The sequence below is a fragment of the Lepisma saccharinum genome, chromosome 22 (assembly GCF_977018435.1).
Source record: "Lepisma saccharinum chromosome 22, izLepSacc3.1, whole genome shotgun sequence".
Classification (NCBI taxonomy): domain Eukaryota; kingdom Metazoa; phylum Arthropoda; class Insecta; order Zygentoma; family Lepismatidae; genus Lepisma; species Lepisma saccharinum.
Genome location: NC_139250.1, coordinates 21,809,474 through 21,822,866, shown reverse-complemented (window position 1 = coordinate 21,822,866; position 13,393 = coordinate 21,809,474). Strand labels below are relative to the sequence as shown.

At 37.6% G+C, this 13,393-nt stretch overlaps 1 protein-coding gene across 3 annotated transcripts in view; it reads right to left on the bottom strand.

Moving 5' to 3' along the window:
• The window catches only part of Oseg2 (intraflagellar transport protein Oseg2), a 151,905-nt gene that overhangs the window by 128,915 nt on the left and 9,597 nt on the right, over positions 1–13,393 (bottom strand). For all 3 annotated transcript variants that reach the window (XM_083143793.1, XM_083143795.1, XM_083143794.1), the window contains exons 3-4: positions 2,570–2,713; positions 778–890 (exon numbers count right to left, since the gene is read on the bottom strand). In XM_083143793.1, the coding sequence (XP_082999919.1) occupies positions 778–890; positions 2,570–2,713 (257 nt within the window). The remainder of the gene's footprint in view (positions 1–777; positions 891–2,569; positions 2,714–13,393) is intronic.

Below are 13,393 nucleotides of genomic sequence, written 5' to 3'. Positions count from 1 at the left end.
AAAAAAAATTAAAGTCGCAGGGACTCATGTCAGAAGAATAAAGGGGTGTTCCAACACCTCGTACATACATACAAAAATACTCCGATCATTCTCCAGCAATCTGCGAAGTGCATAAAGGTGATATGGATCTGTTGCCATGCAAGGATGCCCGCCGCCATGTTCTTTCGCAGCCAATTCACGACCACTTTCACATGCCTTGGCCCATCTGGAAATGGTACGATATGGTAAATCATGGTCCCCCCCATACCTCGCGTAAGCCCTTGCGAATTTGCCACGCATTCCTTCCACGTGCAACCTGAAACTTGATGAATATCCGCTGTTCTTCACGCATGAACATTGTTCAGGGCGGTATTATACACACACTTCACTTTAACGTCTTCTAACTACCACACAACAGTACTATTCAACACCTACACACGATCCGTAGTACAAGACTGTACAAGACCCGGTCGTCTTTTGTCCCAGCAACAACTGACAAGCATATACAAACAGTGTTGCCACTACATGAAAAATGGCTCTCGTATATACCTAGATTGGCTTTCAATTGTATTTTAATCAAGTTGGGTTTATTATTGTTCCTGTAAATAAAGGGTACTTTTCAGCCATCTGATGATTCTTGTATAATTTTTATTAATCAGTTAATGGATTATATTCATCATTTTAACGCCGAAATGTAATTTTATACACTGATTTTGACCTGAATTTTAACCACTGTAACAACGAAATTTTGCTTTTTTTATTTACCAAAAATATGTACCTCTACGAATCATTACTCACCACTCTTCGCCAATTTTATATACAAAAATGATATTATCAGTCTGCCCAACTGCAATTTTGGTTGAATCGGGAGAAAAGGCCAAACCCCTCACAGTGTAACTTCTCTTTCCATACTAAAATAAGATAATGAAAAAAAAAATATTGAAACAAATCACCTTCACTTGAGAACAATAAATGTTTGTTAAGAAACATTTTTAGCTTTAGCAAAACAACTACAGTGGAAACTCAATTTTATCTACCTACATTTCATGTTTTCGCATATTATACATTCAATCTTCATAGTTCTAACAGTGCAAAATGTTATAAAATGTTCCCACATTGTAAGTTTTTCACCTCTGTGTCACTGCATTAGTTTTTACATGTAGGTACCATTATAATGTTGATATACTACTAGCACATGCTTGAATTGTATGTATTTATGTCTTGTATTTTACACCCCTCCTATGTCTTTATGCTAATCACAATGATGAAGATGAATGATGATTACATTAAATTAATGAAGTGACACAGACATGCTCACACCAAAACTCCATCACAGATCCTTCATGTCTTGACCAAACAGTGTTCTGGCCACTGAGGTGACATTACTTCTATTTGTCTTATGATGAACAAAAGACATCAGTAGTTCGCAAATATCTGAATTTAAGGTAACATTCAGCTCTACCCTGAGAGATAATCAATGTTTCGACACAACTGTAGGCTAATAATTTATGACACATCACTGCTGGTAACTTCGTGCTTGTCTTGTAATAAAGCATTTGATACCTGGTGGAGGTATATAGTGGTTCGGATCCCACTTTAATCTGTAGGCCAAGTCACAGTTAACCTTCCTGTGCATAAAGTGAAGTTAAGGCCGAATCACACGGAACTGGATATCCAGTTAGTTGGCACTGAACTGGCTACCTGACCAGAAGTGATGGCTGCCTGCTTGACTGGTTTGGAGGAATAGGACATGTTCTAATTGCTACTGACTTTCCTTGGCTGGATTCTGTCAGTTTGGAAAGTAGAGTTTTTTGTCTGTGGTTTCATGCTGGCTGCCTTTGTTAGTTTCTCCGTTTCTCGATAAAGAAAAAGTAAATAGATGACATGCAGTGCGTTCGTGTTCAGTTCATTAATATTTAGATATTTATGCAAAGCGATGAGATGTGTACGTGACAAATATGATTACCTGAAAATGAAAATCCTTATTATTACAAGTGTATTAATAAACGTTTGACTTTTTTATTTGTGAATGAATCCTGCGAATCTTATGTATGATTATGCACACCTGAGTTCATCAAAAAGCTTGTTCGGTATGCACTGGTTACCATATTTTTTTCGAGCCAATCTCTAGTCCATACTTTTCTTTATTAATTTTTAATAAAAGCACAAAGCAGTAATTCCCTTACAACATTCTTCAAATTGTTCGTCCATCTTTACATTGTCTGCTCTGCGCAATGTCTTATGGAAACAAAAGTCTATTGACAAGGATGGTAACAAATACCGTTTGAGGCAAAAACTAGCAAATGGGTAGCCAGTCCAGTGCCAACTAGGGCATTCCTACTGGAAATCCAGTTCCGTGTGATTCTGGCTTTAAAACCCAACTAACTGAAACTCAAGTTCGTGCTCGTCTGTGGCATATTCTGTTGTGATTGCAAGGGGCACTATTGAGTGAAGATATGCCAAGTGTTTGTAGGGACGTTACGTTACATGGACAATACTTCTTGCTATTTTAGGTAATATATGGACACAAAAACAAGGGTCTTTCAAAATTCTGTAATATGTCTACGATCAGCAGTATTCAAAGGTTCACCTTGGGATCTGCAGGCTTGGTGGAGAATTTGTCCTTCCTCTCACCACTTTCATCAAATAGTATTATCACTCGATCAGCTGAGCAAATTGCTAACTTCAGATTGTTTGGTGACCATGCAATTGCTGCTATCTTGGCTGCTCCATCCTACAAAAAGAAATATAATTTAAAATCATAAAATTACCTATGTAAATAAGATATTTAAAAGAATTTAGTGATGAGAGAGATTAATCTGTACTCTATCAGTATCGGCTAATATATTGATAATTTTACTGATATGATATATATCCATAAATATAATGTCGGGTACACTTCTCAACTTCTTATTTGACCGCCCCGAAAGAATTCTAAGTCCTAAAATCGTAAACTTAGCAACATTGCACTTCAGCGCCAGCTGAGAGTAGCCAACTTTGAGTTCGTCATTCAACTAGACGAAAAATGCTGCGGTGAAAGGATTCCAATTTCGCACATTCCATGAACTTATAAACTATCAATCGCTAATATAATACACACTGAAACTGAAATAGTAAATTGAAATAAGAATAAGAATGAGAATCGTGCGAAATTGTAACAATTCTGCGTGCTCGACTTGATATCACATAGGTTTGAAACACTGAACAGGGGTTTTCTCCTCCTGGAGTAAATCGCCATCAAGTTTGAGTAGAAAGAGGCAAATTTCTGAGGAGTTTATGCGACATTTTATTTACAATGCCCTGCACAATATCGAACAGATCTAAAAGAAATCATTTATTTCACGACTTGTGGAGAAAACATGCTGGAACACAGGAAGATCGATTTTATCATAAACATCTACGTGTTTGTAAGGGAATGTTGTCATTAAGTTAACGTAGAGCAGTTGGTTAGACGCTGGTATCCATATTTTTCAACATACTTGAAAGGTCGCGGGTTCAAATCCCACCCTCTATTTTTTTTTTTTTTTTTTTGTGTGTGTGTGTGCTAAACAGAGACAATTGATATTTCAACACTGTAAAATATCCGATGCACACTTCAAGGGATGTCTCTTCTGCACATTTTCTCCCTAAGAAGGTTAATGCTTATTCAGTTGCTTGCCAGGATTTAAGGTTAAAACTTTTTGTATTTTAGCTATTCGTCATAAGCTGAGTTAACACACATTATGACTAATTTACATATAATATATATGCATTCAGGATGCTGTAGGTAATGGTATTTAATCCTGGGTTCGAATCCTGGTCAGGCATGGGTGTTCTTTGTAAGTGTTCCTTCATCAATTTCATCATCCCATCACCCATTCTCATCTTCGCGATGAACCAAAAACGTCACAAAGGCGAAGTAAATTAAACCAAATCATCAATCAAGTAATGGAATTTAAGATAAGTATTGTGTACGCTCTTCACTCCACAACTAAAATATTAATTATTTCAAAATACTAACACACAAACACACACAATTATAATAGGAAATAATCCACTACATTGATGTATTGAATTTTTGTAACGAACGGGAGAGTTTAATGTATTCAATTCGCTAAGATTGGTTATGTGATGTCGTTTATTTAGTAATGACTGTTCTTGTTCCCCTCACTTCGATCTTCCAATGCATCTAAATCTAATAATAAATCCCCAATAAACGTAAGTAAATACCTTTTGCGACCGAGGCCGATGCGATAAAAATCTACTAATAACTATTTATATATTACGTGACATCTAATAAATGCAAAACTTGAGAATGATCATTAATTCGGCACTGCTTTATATCCAAAATACTTGTCTAATTTCAAGAAAATAATACTGTTATTTCAACAGAAAGTATATCTATCGAACTTTCCACCAAATTCGCAATATTCAAAACAGCCACCCTCAGACTTGCTTATACGTTACTTGATTCTACCATTCCACGTGGCACGTGATTCAGTAATATAATTGAAATGGTCTCCGAAAATTCTAAACGCTTCATCATTACTGCCACCTCCTGATATACACAGAGAGATCATCCAAGAACAGTATATATATTTTTTACGTCCGATGCCATACTCCTTCCGAAAATAAAATTCGGCAGCATGAGGAATCGCAGTTACGACCACGCTTGCCAGTAACAAGCACGTTATCCGTCATCCCTTCAATCCCTGAAGATAAAAGAGCTCTCGAAACCTCGGAAGCCTATCCAGAAATAACCTCGTTGATATCCCGGTAAATCCTCTTCATCAAAGTTCGCATGAGTTTAGGCAAAATTTGAGCTAAAATACACTGCAAAATACCGGGCATTTGTGTAGAGAGGAACTTATCCACAATCTGTGGCAAAGAAATGTTTGGAGCACTGGCAGGTGGTTGTTGCCGCAACCATGTTAGGAAACTTTTTGTCTATTTCCTTGTAGAACAGTTGGTAAGACGTGTATTTTTTTTATCTAAAATGAAAGATCACAGGTTCAAATCCTAGCCGCTCAATTTCTTTTCTGTTGAAGTGAACACAGAAGTACGATATTTACTGAATACAAAAAATTTGAAATAATTAACCTTGAATATAACAGATTACTCTATGAAAAACAAATCGCATGATTACAACTCTAGAGTTTCAAGAGTATTCCTTACGCATACTTTCATTCGACGTCTTGTGTATATTTCTATAATAACATGAGGTTTTATATAAAGCAATGTGTCCCCAAAACTGTTTATTGTTCAATTTCCAACATGAACATTGAAACTTGAATGTTTCGGTGATGTTGCATTAAGACCCGAAGGAATCAATTTTATGAGTGGAATAGATTTATTATGTGAATAAATATGATGTTGCAATTATTGTTTTGGGGAGAAGATCGTTTAATTATTGTTTTTATTGTTTTTTTGTGGACGAAAAAATTGTGACAAAAACTTTACTAAGTATTACATAAAAAAAAACGTGAAAGCTGAGCCGGGTTTGAACCAATACCTCAAAGAGAAAAGATGAACGTAAGAAGATGTATGCTTGTCTGAAACGTTACAACTACGCTACAGATGTTCCGAACGTGTGTGCGTGTTTAGTAATACCAAATACTTTTACACATGGATGTAAAGAGCACTCGTTGTAGCACATTTGTCATAATTATTCTTTATTTATTTGTTAAATGAAAGTAATGTAATTGTAAATAATGGTTAAATTTATTTTATTATTCTTGACATCCTTTTCTGGTATGAATTCGTACGAAACTTTTCATGGCTGAATGTAATTGGAAGTCGTCTTTGAACCAACTGCAGCATCACGTGATTAACTATACCAATAGAAGACCTTATTTCCTTTGAACTATGCTCTAAACAGAGGCATGCAACATTTCTTTCTTCAACCTCGCGAAGAATGGAGCACTACAACAAATCCACAAGAGAAAGAGTGATCGGTTTGATCGAGGGAGCTGGATTGTCACCTGGTTTAGCTGGCGAGCAGTATGGCGTTCCAGCACGGACAGCAAGGAGGTGGTGGGCTCGATACGAAGAAACTGGTGAGGCATCACGGAAAAGACGCGAGAGCTGGGGCCGTGTTTCGACACCAGTGCAAGACGATCGGCTGATAGCGGAGTGTGAAGCCAATCCATTCCAGTCAGCCACTCAACTCAAGGCAAGGGCCGATTTTCCTGGTTGCCCACAGACAGTTCGGCGGAGGCTGGCTGCTTCTGGTTTACGGGCACGAAGGGCAGCAAAGAAGGAGGTCTTGACGGATGCACACAGAACTGATAGGCTAGCATTTGCTGAAGAAAATATTGATAGGATTTGGGATAGAGTAATCTTCTCAGACGAGAAAGTATTTTCTACTGCAAATGATGGTCCGGTTCTGGTCTACCGGCGTCAAGGACAACGATTTGATCCCCATTTTTTTGCTAACTCACGTCGGCGTGGACGCGTGAGCGTGCCTGTCTGGGGTTGGATATCTCTCGGTGGCGGAGGTGACCTACACCGCATAGAAGGACGTCTCAACGGGATACAGTATGTGCACATTTTGGAGCATGTTATGGTTCCTGGCGTGCGAGCTTTGTATCCCGAGGGAAATATTGACTTCCAGCAAGACCACTCCTCCATCCATGATTCAGCCATCGTTCAGCGTTGGTTTTCTGAACGAAACGACATACATCTAATTGACTGGCCACCCATGGGATGCGACATCAACCCAATTGAAAATATGTGGGCCGAGGTCGTTCGATGTTTGAAAGAAAGCTGGCCCGATCCACCACCTCGCAGAAGTGATGAACTATTTGACCACGTCAACAATGCCTGGAATGAAGTGTGCACTTCGCACAGGTATATTCGACATCTTGTGCAATCCGTTCCTCGACGCCTGAGACATGTCATAGATGCAGGTGGCTACTGGACAAGATATTAAATAAATGTTCAATTTTCCCAAACAGTCCTTTTCAGGACTAACAAATTAAAAAAAAAATACACTCGTGTAAGAAATAATTTGGAACCTTTCATATATTATTGTCTTACAGGCCTCAATATAAATAAAAATATCCAGATGAAGTGAGGCTCGAACCCTAATCAAAGACACAAGTGGAACTGGAAATGGGTGCCTTTACCGGATGTGCCACAAAGCTACAACAGAATGAACTCCACAGCTAATACAATATCTTAATTTTTGTTTTCTATTCATGCATACACCTATTCTATCTGGAAAACGGTTTTCTTTTAAAGATTTAGATCACCTATTTTTAACCCTAAAGATCGTAAAGCATATCTAACCATTCATTAGTTATTTCCTTGCTTTGTTGGGGATTTTCCTATAACGAAGGCACTGATTTGCAGCTAAAATCGAGCTTCCCTTACCTGCTGATCTTACCGAATTTAACACATGTTCGTTTATCGTTTGTGCAACAATGGCCTTCTTAAATTATGTTACATTGCACCTCTGAGTGAGAGAGAGAGAGAGAGAGAGAGGAAGAAGTTGTGTAGCTTGTGGAAAGCAGGCTAGAATTATATTCAACACTTCATAGAAAAATATATTGAGAAACTGGAAACTATGGAACGATGTTTTCGCGAAAGGAAAACTTATGTAAGAGGAAAGTGAACATGCAGATAGAGTAATTTTAATCACAATGCCGAGCTGGACACAGTAACGACGTTACAAGAAAACAACCTCTAGTTACCTTCAGTACAGAAACGTCTTGTCAATTTCTTAACTTATTATTATTGACTCATAATGTGTGTTAACACAACTTATGACGCACAGCTGAATGAATTTGATTGAATTTCTGACGAGTATTGACGAGCATATAGGGCCTTGGCCTATCTCCCGACTGCCAGTCTCCTTCCCACAATTCTACCTAGAGGTGTGAGTTCTTCAACTGGTATGAGGTGACGTGGGGTCAGCACGTGGAGCCCTCGGCCGTTATAGAAGATTTTTATGACCGGGTTACGCTACTCACTCGTAACTTCCAAGCAAAGAACATTCTATTTGTATCAGTGGTGTATGCTGGTTCTAACGAGTGGGTAATCTCCGACCTTTTGATCCTCAAACTCCAAAAGTTTCCGTGCAATTTATGTCAAGCTCCATATTGGACTTAGGAATATTGTGTCGGAATATTTGTCTTATTGCTACGATCACAATCAATTAATTCTCGTTATTGCAGTTTACTATACGAGTAGAATTTCAAATAATAAAACAAGACAGTATTATAAAGCTATAAAAAACAGCCTGTGAAATATAAAATGAAAGACGTGCACTAGTGAAATAAAAACCCGCAATATTAATTTAAGTGCAAAATTCAACTTACTCCAGGACCCGATCACTTGTGCCGTACCACATCCAAAGCACGCTGTTTGTCCAGTTCACGTCAATACGTGTCTTTGCGAAAGATTGCAGCTTAACAAAGGAAGTTATGTGACTTTTGGATTTTTCATGTTTGACACAAGTGTTGCAAAGATTACAGTATCAGCCACGCGTCCATACATTCTTTTCAGCCCCGAAAAGTAAGCACGGCCAACAAAAATGCAAAGCTTATTAACACTTATACTTCCTGTCAACCATGGTGTTTTGTCATAATTTGCTTGCGAATATGCCTCACATATTCCCGATTTTTGTCTTTGTGTGTAGAAATAAGTTCAAGCGATGACACTGGCCTACCTGTATTAACAATTTGCAACTTCTCCTGAAAAGATCTTGTTCCAAAAGGTTTCACCAGCAAATCTTGTACCACATCCATTACCCTTTAACACAGCACTATCACGACAAACACTAACACCTTAATAAATAATAAACACGAAGCCAACGACTACACGCATTCAGTTTCACGTGCCAAACTTCTGTTGTTGTGCTCCTGGCTCAGAAAGAAATTCCCTATGAATGATAAAAAAAAATCCCTTTCCGAGCTCGAAATGACAGATTTTTAAAAGTTCGAATCATTGCAGGTCAGAGCCAGAATTTTATTTCGGGATGAGAATCATCCCTTATTAGCAGCCGCCACATAAAGTTGAAACAGTGGGGTTAGAAGTCCTGAAGATGAATCTCAGATTATTACAACGTATTATGGAAAGTGTTTAATCCTGCTAATGAAGTAAAATTAATTATCACTATACACTTTTTAAATTAGATATTTGTAGGATTTCGGGGAGGGGGGGTTTCAGCCCCCCCGAGTCCTCCACCTGGTTACGTGCCTGATGTGTTTTTTTCGTTTATGTTTAATTCGTTCATCTTCATCACTATTAATCTAAACAGGCGGAATATAGCAACTTAAATTAACTAATATATATAATTTATTTTTCATATCTTTCCCTTTAAAAAATATTCAGTTCCGTGAAAGAAGTATTCTCGCTGCTTTTGAAGATTAGAGAGGAGAAACAATCACTATTTTTGTAAATACAAGGATTGGGGGGAGTCAGCAAATAGGTGCTTTAATTTCTTAAGCTTTGAATTTTAATTCAGTTTGCTTCATCTTCAATATTTAAGTTTTTCCCTTTTGATAAATTTATGTTCAAGTAACAGAAATCAGCAAGACAGAAGCAAATGTAAAGTGAAAATTAGCGTAGAATTGGTTTGCCCATGTTATTCAGTTTTCCTGTTCTTCGCACTCTACCGGGTATGTTTTCCCTATTCAGCGGAGGGAATGGAGAGGCTCTGAAGGTTGAGAGTGCGACCGGTGGACTCTCACAAGAAGGAGCTTACCCTGGGCACGGAATCACCGCACCTGAAAAGCAATGTTTCCTCCCCCTCTTTCCTTTCTCCTCCCTCCTCGCCAAGGGTTGCAAGGGAAGCGGGAGGAATGACGTCAGGGTGAGATTCCCTATAGACATTCCACCGGCTGGAGAAAGGTTCCCGGACATTCGGCGGCAAACGATTGGAAGTATTCGCGCGCTGGAAGCAAGGAAATGTATGCATCGAAATTGGTTTGGAAGAAAATTGGGAAGAAATGTGTATATATATACATTTTTTTTTTAAAAAAAAAGAAATACAGCCGGGTCATCTGCTATTACCTAGATGACCCAGAGTATACGCCGCTGATTTGTATATGTTTCTCTATTGTTGTTTTAAGTCTACTTGCTGCACAGACAGACTATTCGGTACTGGATCTATATTTTAAACTAGAATCCGAAGCAACGTGCCTCCACCGGGTGTTGAGCCCGGGACCCCTTGATTACAACATCCTGTTTAAGAACATATATTAATGACATATAAGTTCTTAAAATACGCGTATGTGTTAACATAACTTATGACAGCTGAATGAAAGGATAAGTCTTTCCTACATCCTGCCAATCACTGAAAGTTTAAGAACATTAGTAGAAATATTACTTGAGGCATGCACAGTGGCAACGATTAGACGGGGGGGGGGGGTAGAGGAACAGTTGCCCTCCCACTATGCTAAACCTTATCTCCCAAGGGAAACCCCCAGTTTTGACACCTTGCCCCATCAGTTTTGGAACTCAATCGCCGCCACTGAGTATGCATCGCATAAATATTTACAGTAATATCATATAATCTTATATTACGTTATTACAACACTTCGTATTCGGTAAATAAAAAAAGAAAACATAATCAGGAAGGGGTGGGATTTGAACCTACGATGTTTCGATCTTGACGAAAACAGTAAAAAATGAAAAGTGTTGTCATCTAACCAACTACTCCAGGAGATTTCTAACGAAAACCTCAGTAAAGCACGTTGATCTCAGTTGAAGAAACCTTGTGCCGGAGTTTCGAACCATTTTTCGCCAATAACCAAGGAAAAGACACACTTTGCAGAATCGTTTGGTGTTGTGCAAGGTATCTTACATAAAAATTTCGTATAAAATCATCATGAATTTGCCTCCTTGCATTCAAATGTGACGGCAATTCTTTCCAAGTGGATGAGAACTTGTTCAGTGTTTCAAAATGCACATAAATTTACCTCTTTTCAAATTCAGAGCGAGGAATCTTGAAATATTTTCAACATTCGTATTTCTACTTAACATTTTTTTGTCTACTCATGTATTTTATTAGTGCTTTAGGGTATCTTTACTTTATGGAATGTGAAAGAATGGAAAAAAAATTCACGAGCGTTTTCATTCAGGAAGAAGAAATGTTGCAAAGTTGGCTACTCTTAGTTGGCTCTGAAGCGCTATGCTTCACTTCGCAACTTCTTATTTGACCGCCCTGAAAAATTTCAAAGTCCGGAATTCGTAAATTTGGCAGCATAGCGCTTCAGAGCCAACTAAGAGTAGCCAACTTTGCAACATTTCTTCTTCCTGAATGAAAACGCTCGTAATTTTTTTTCCATTCTATCACATTCCATAAAGTAAAGATACCCTAAAGCAGTAATAAAATATATCAGTAGACAAAAAAATGTTAAGTAGAAATACGAATGTTGAAAATATTTCAAGATTCTTCGTTCTGAATTTGAAAATAGGAAAATGTATGTGCATTGTGAAACACTGAACAGGTTCTCATCCACCTGGAAAGAATTGCAGTCACATTTGAATGCAAGAAGGCAAATTTATGATGATTTTATGCGAAATGTTTAGTAAAGATACCTTGCACAACACCGAACGATTCTGCAAAGTGTGTCTTTTCCTTGGTTCTTGCGAAAAATGGTTCGAAACTCCGGCACAAGGTTGCTTCAACTGAGATTAACGTGTTTTACTCATATTTCTATTAGCAATCTGCTGGAGTAGTTGGTTAGATGACAACACTTTCGTTTTTTTACTGTTTTCGTAAAGATCGAAACATCGTAGGTTCAAATCCCACCCTTTCCTTATTATTTTTTTTTATTTACCGAGTACGAAGTGTTGTAATAACGTAATATAATATTATATGATATTACTGTAAATATTTATGCGATGCATGCTCAGTGGCGGCGATTGGGTTTCAAAACTGATGGGGCAAGGTTGGGTTGGGGGCGGGGGCGGGGGCAAGGACAGTTCCTTTCCCTTGGTAGATAATGTTAAGTATAGTGCGGGGTCATCTGCTCCTCCACACTCCATAATCATCGGCACTGTGCATGCCTCAAGTAATGCTTCTACTAGTGTTTTTAATCTTTCAGTGATTGGCAGGATTTTAGGAAATACTTTTCCTTTCATTCAGCTGTTATAAGTTAACACATATTAAGAACTTACATGTCAACTTTCTCCATTAGGAAATGCTGGACATATATCACATAAATATCAACGGAAATATCAAAGAAACGTAGATAAGGATTCTCGTCCAAAGCCGTTTACTTCCCGAAAAAGGTTTTGCAAAAAAGTAAGTTTGAACCCATGACCTTCCATTCCAAAAGCAAACGACCCCCCTACACCACACGGTTCACGTTATTTTATGCACTCGGTTCGGATCCCACTTTAAACTGTAGGTCCAGTCTCGATTAGCCTCACTATGCATAAAGTTGACTTAAAACACCAAATCAACCAATTCATCTCCTTCTATGATACATTAGTCGGCCAGCATCCGAAAATACAGTTCTGCTTCGCGTATACCAGAGTGTAATTCCATTTAATATTGTGACTAATTTTACTTTAAAACTACAGATTAAAGCGATAATAGTGTCCAGAAAAAGAACGTCAAAGTAGATTTTCACAAAGTATTTTAATCCATTGCCAAACATTTCAGTTAAGAATAATATTATGCTTTTCCATTGACCGTATTTTCGATTCATGGTGAATTTGCTAAAAGGACCATGTCAAGAAATCTAAATATGTAAGTTTTACTAGTAAATGCATTTAAAATGCACGAAACAACACGGGAGGAGAAAAATAAACCTCAAAAAATAAGTAAAAATGAAACAAAAACTGTAAAAAATATTGACAAATAAACTAAAAGCCAAAAAAGGTCGAAAAATGCAAAAAAAAAAAAAATATATATATAAAATTGAAAGTGTTTTCCGGCTCTAACGGAAGGGAAACGGACATTATATCAGGTTTAGCATTGTTTTTAAGGGTCAGAAAAAGTTGATTTTTCATCAACTTCCGGACCCTAATTAGTAATTATGACCATTGAAAATGTTGGAGGTAGCTTACTTAAAATTTTCTTGCTGAGGGATCGTATCGTCCCATATCTCCACTTCATAATATAGAAAAACATCAAGTTCATATTTCGAAAACGCCTTGGAGTTTTCCACCACGAAAATATGTTTTTCATAGTTTGAAGTTCGTTAGTATTATCTTTCAAGGTTTCCATTGTTTTAATTTCACACATATTTTATATTTCATACGTTCGTATCTCTTTTCATACAGTCTTTGGAAATAAGCTGAAGTTTCTTGTCAAATGGGGTCTGGTTCAAATGACTCCTTTTCGCTCTCCTGTTCCTACTTTAAACAAACAACAAAATACTTCTCAAAACACCTAATTTTTACACAATTTACAAAATTCGACAAAACTACAATAGATATGTTCATCATTTTTCCCTTTCAGCGTTTCTCGATTTTA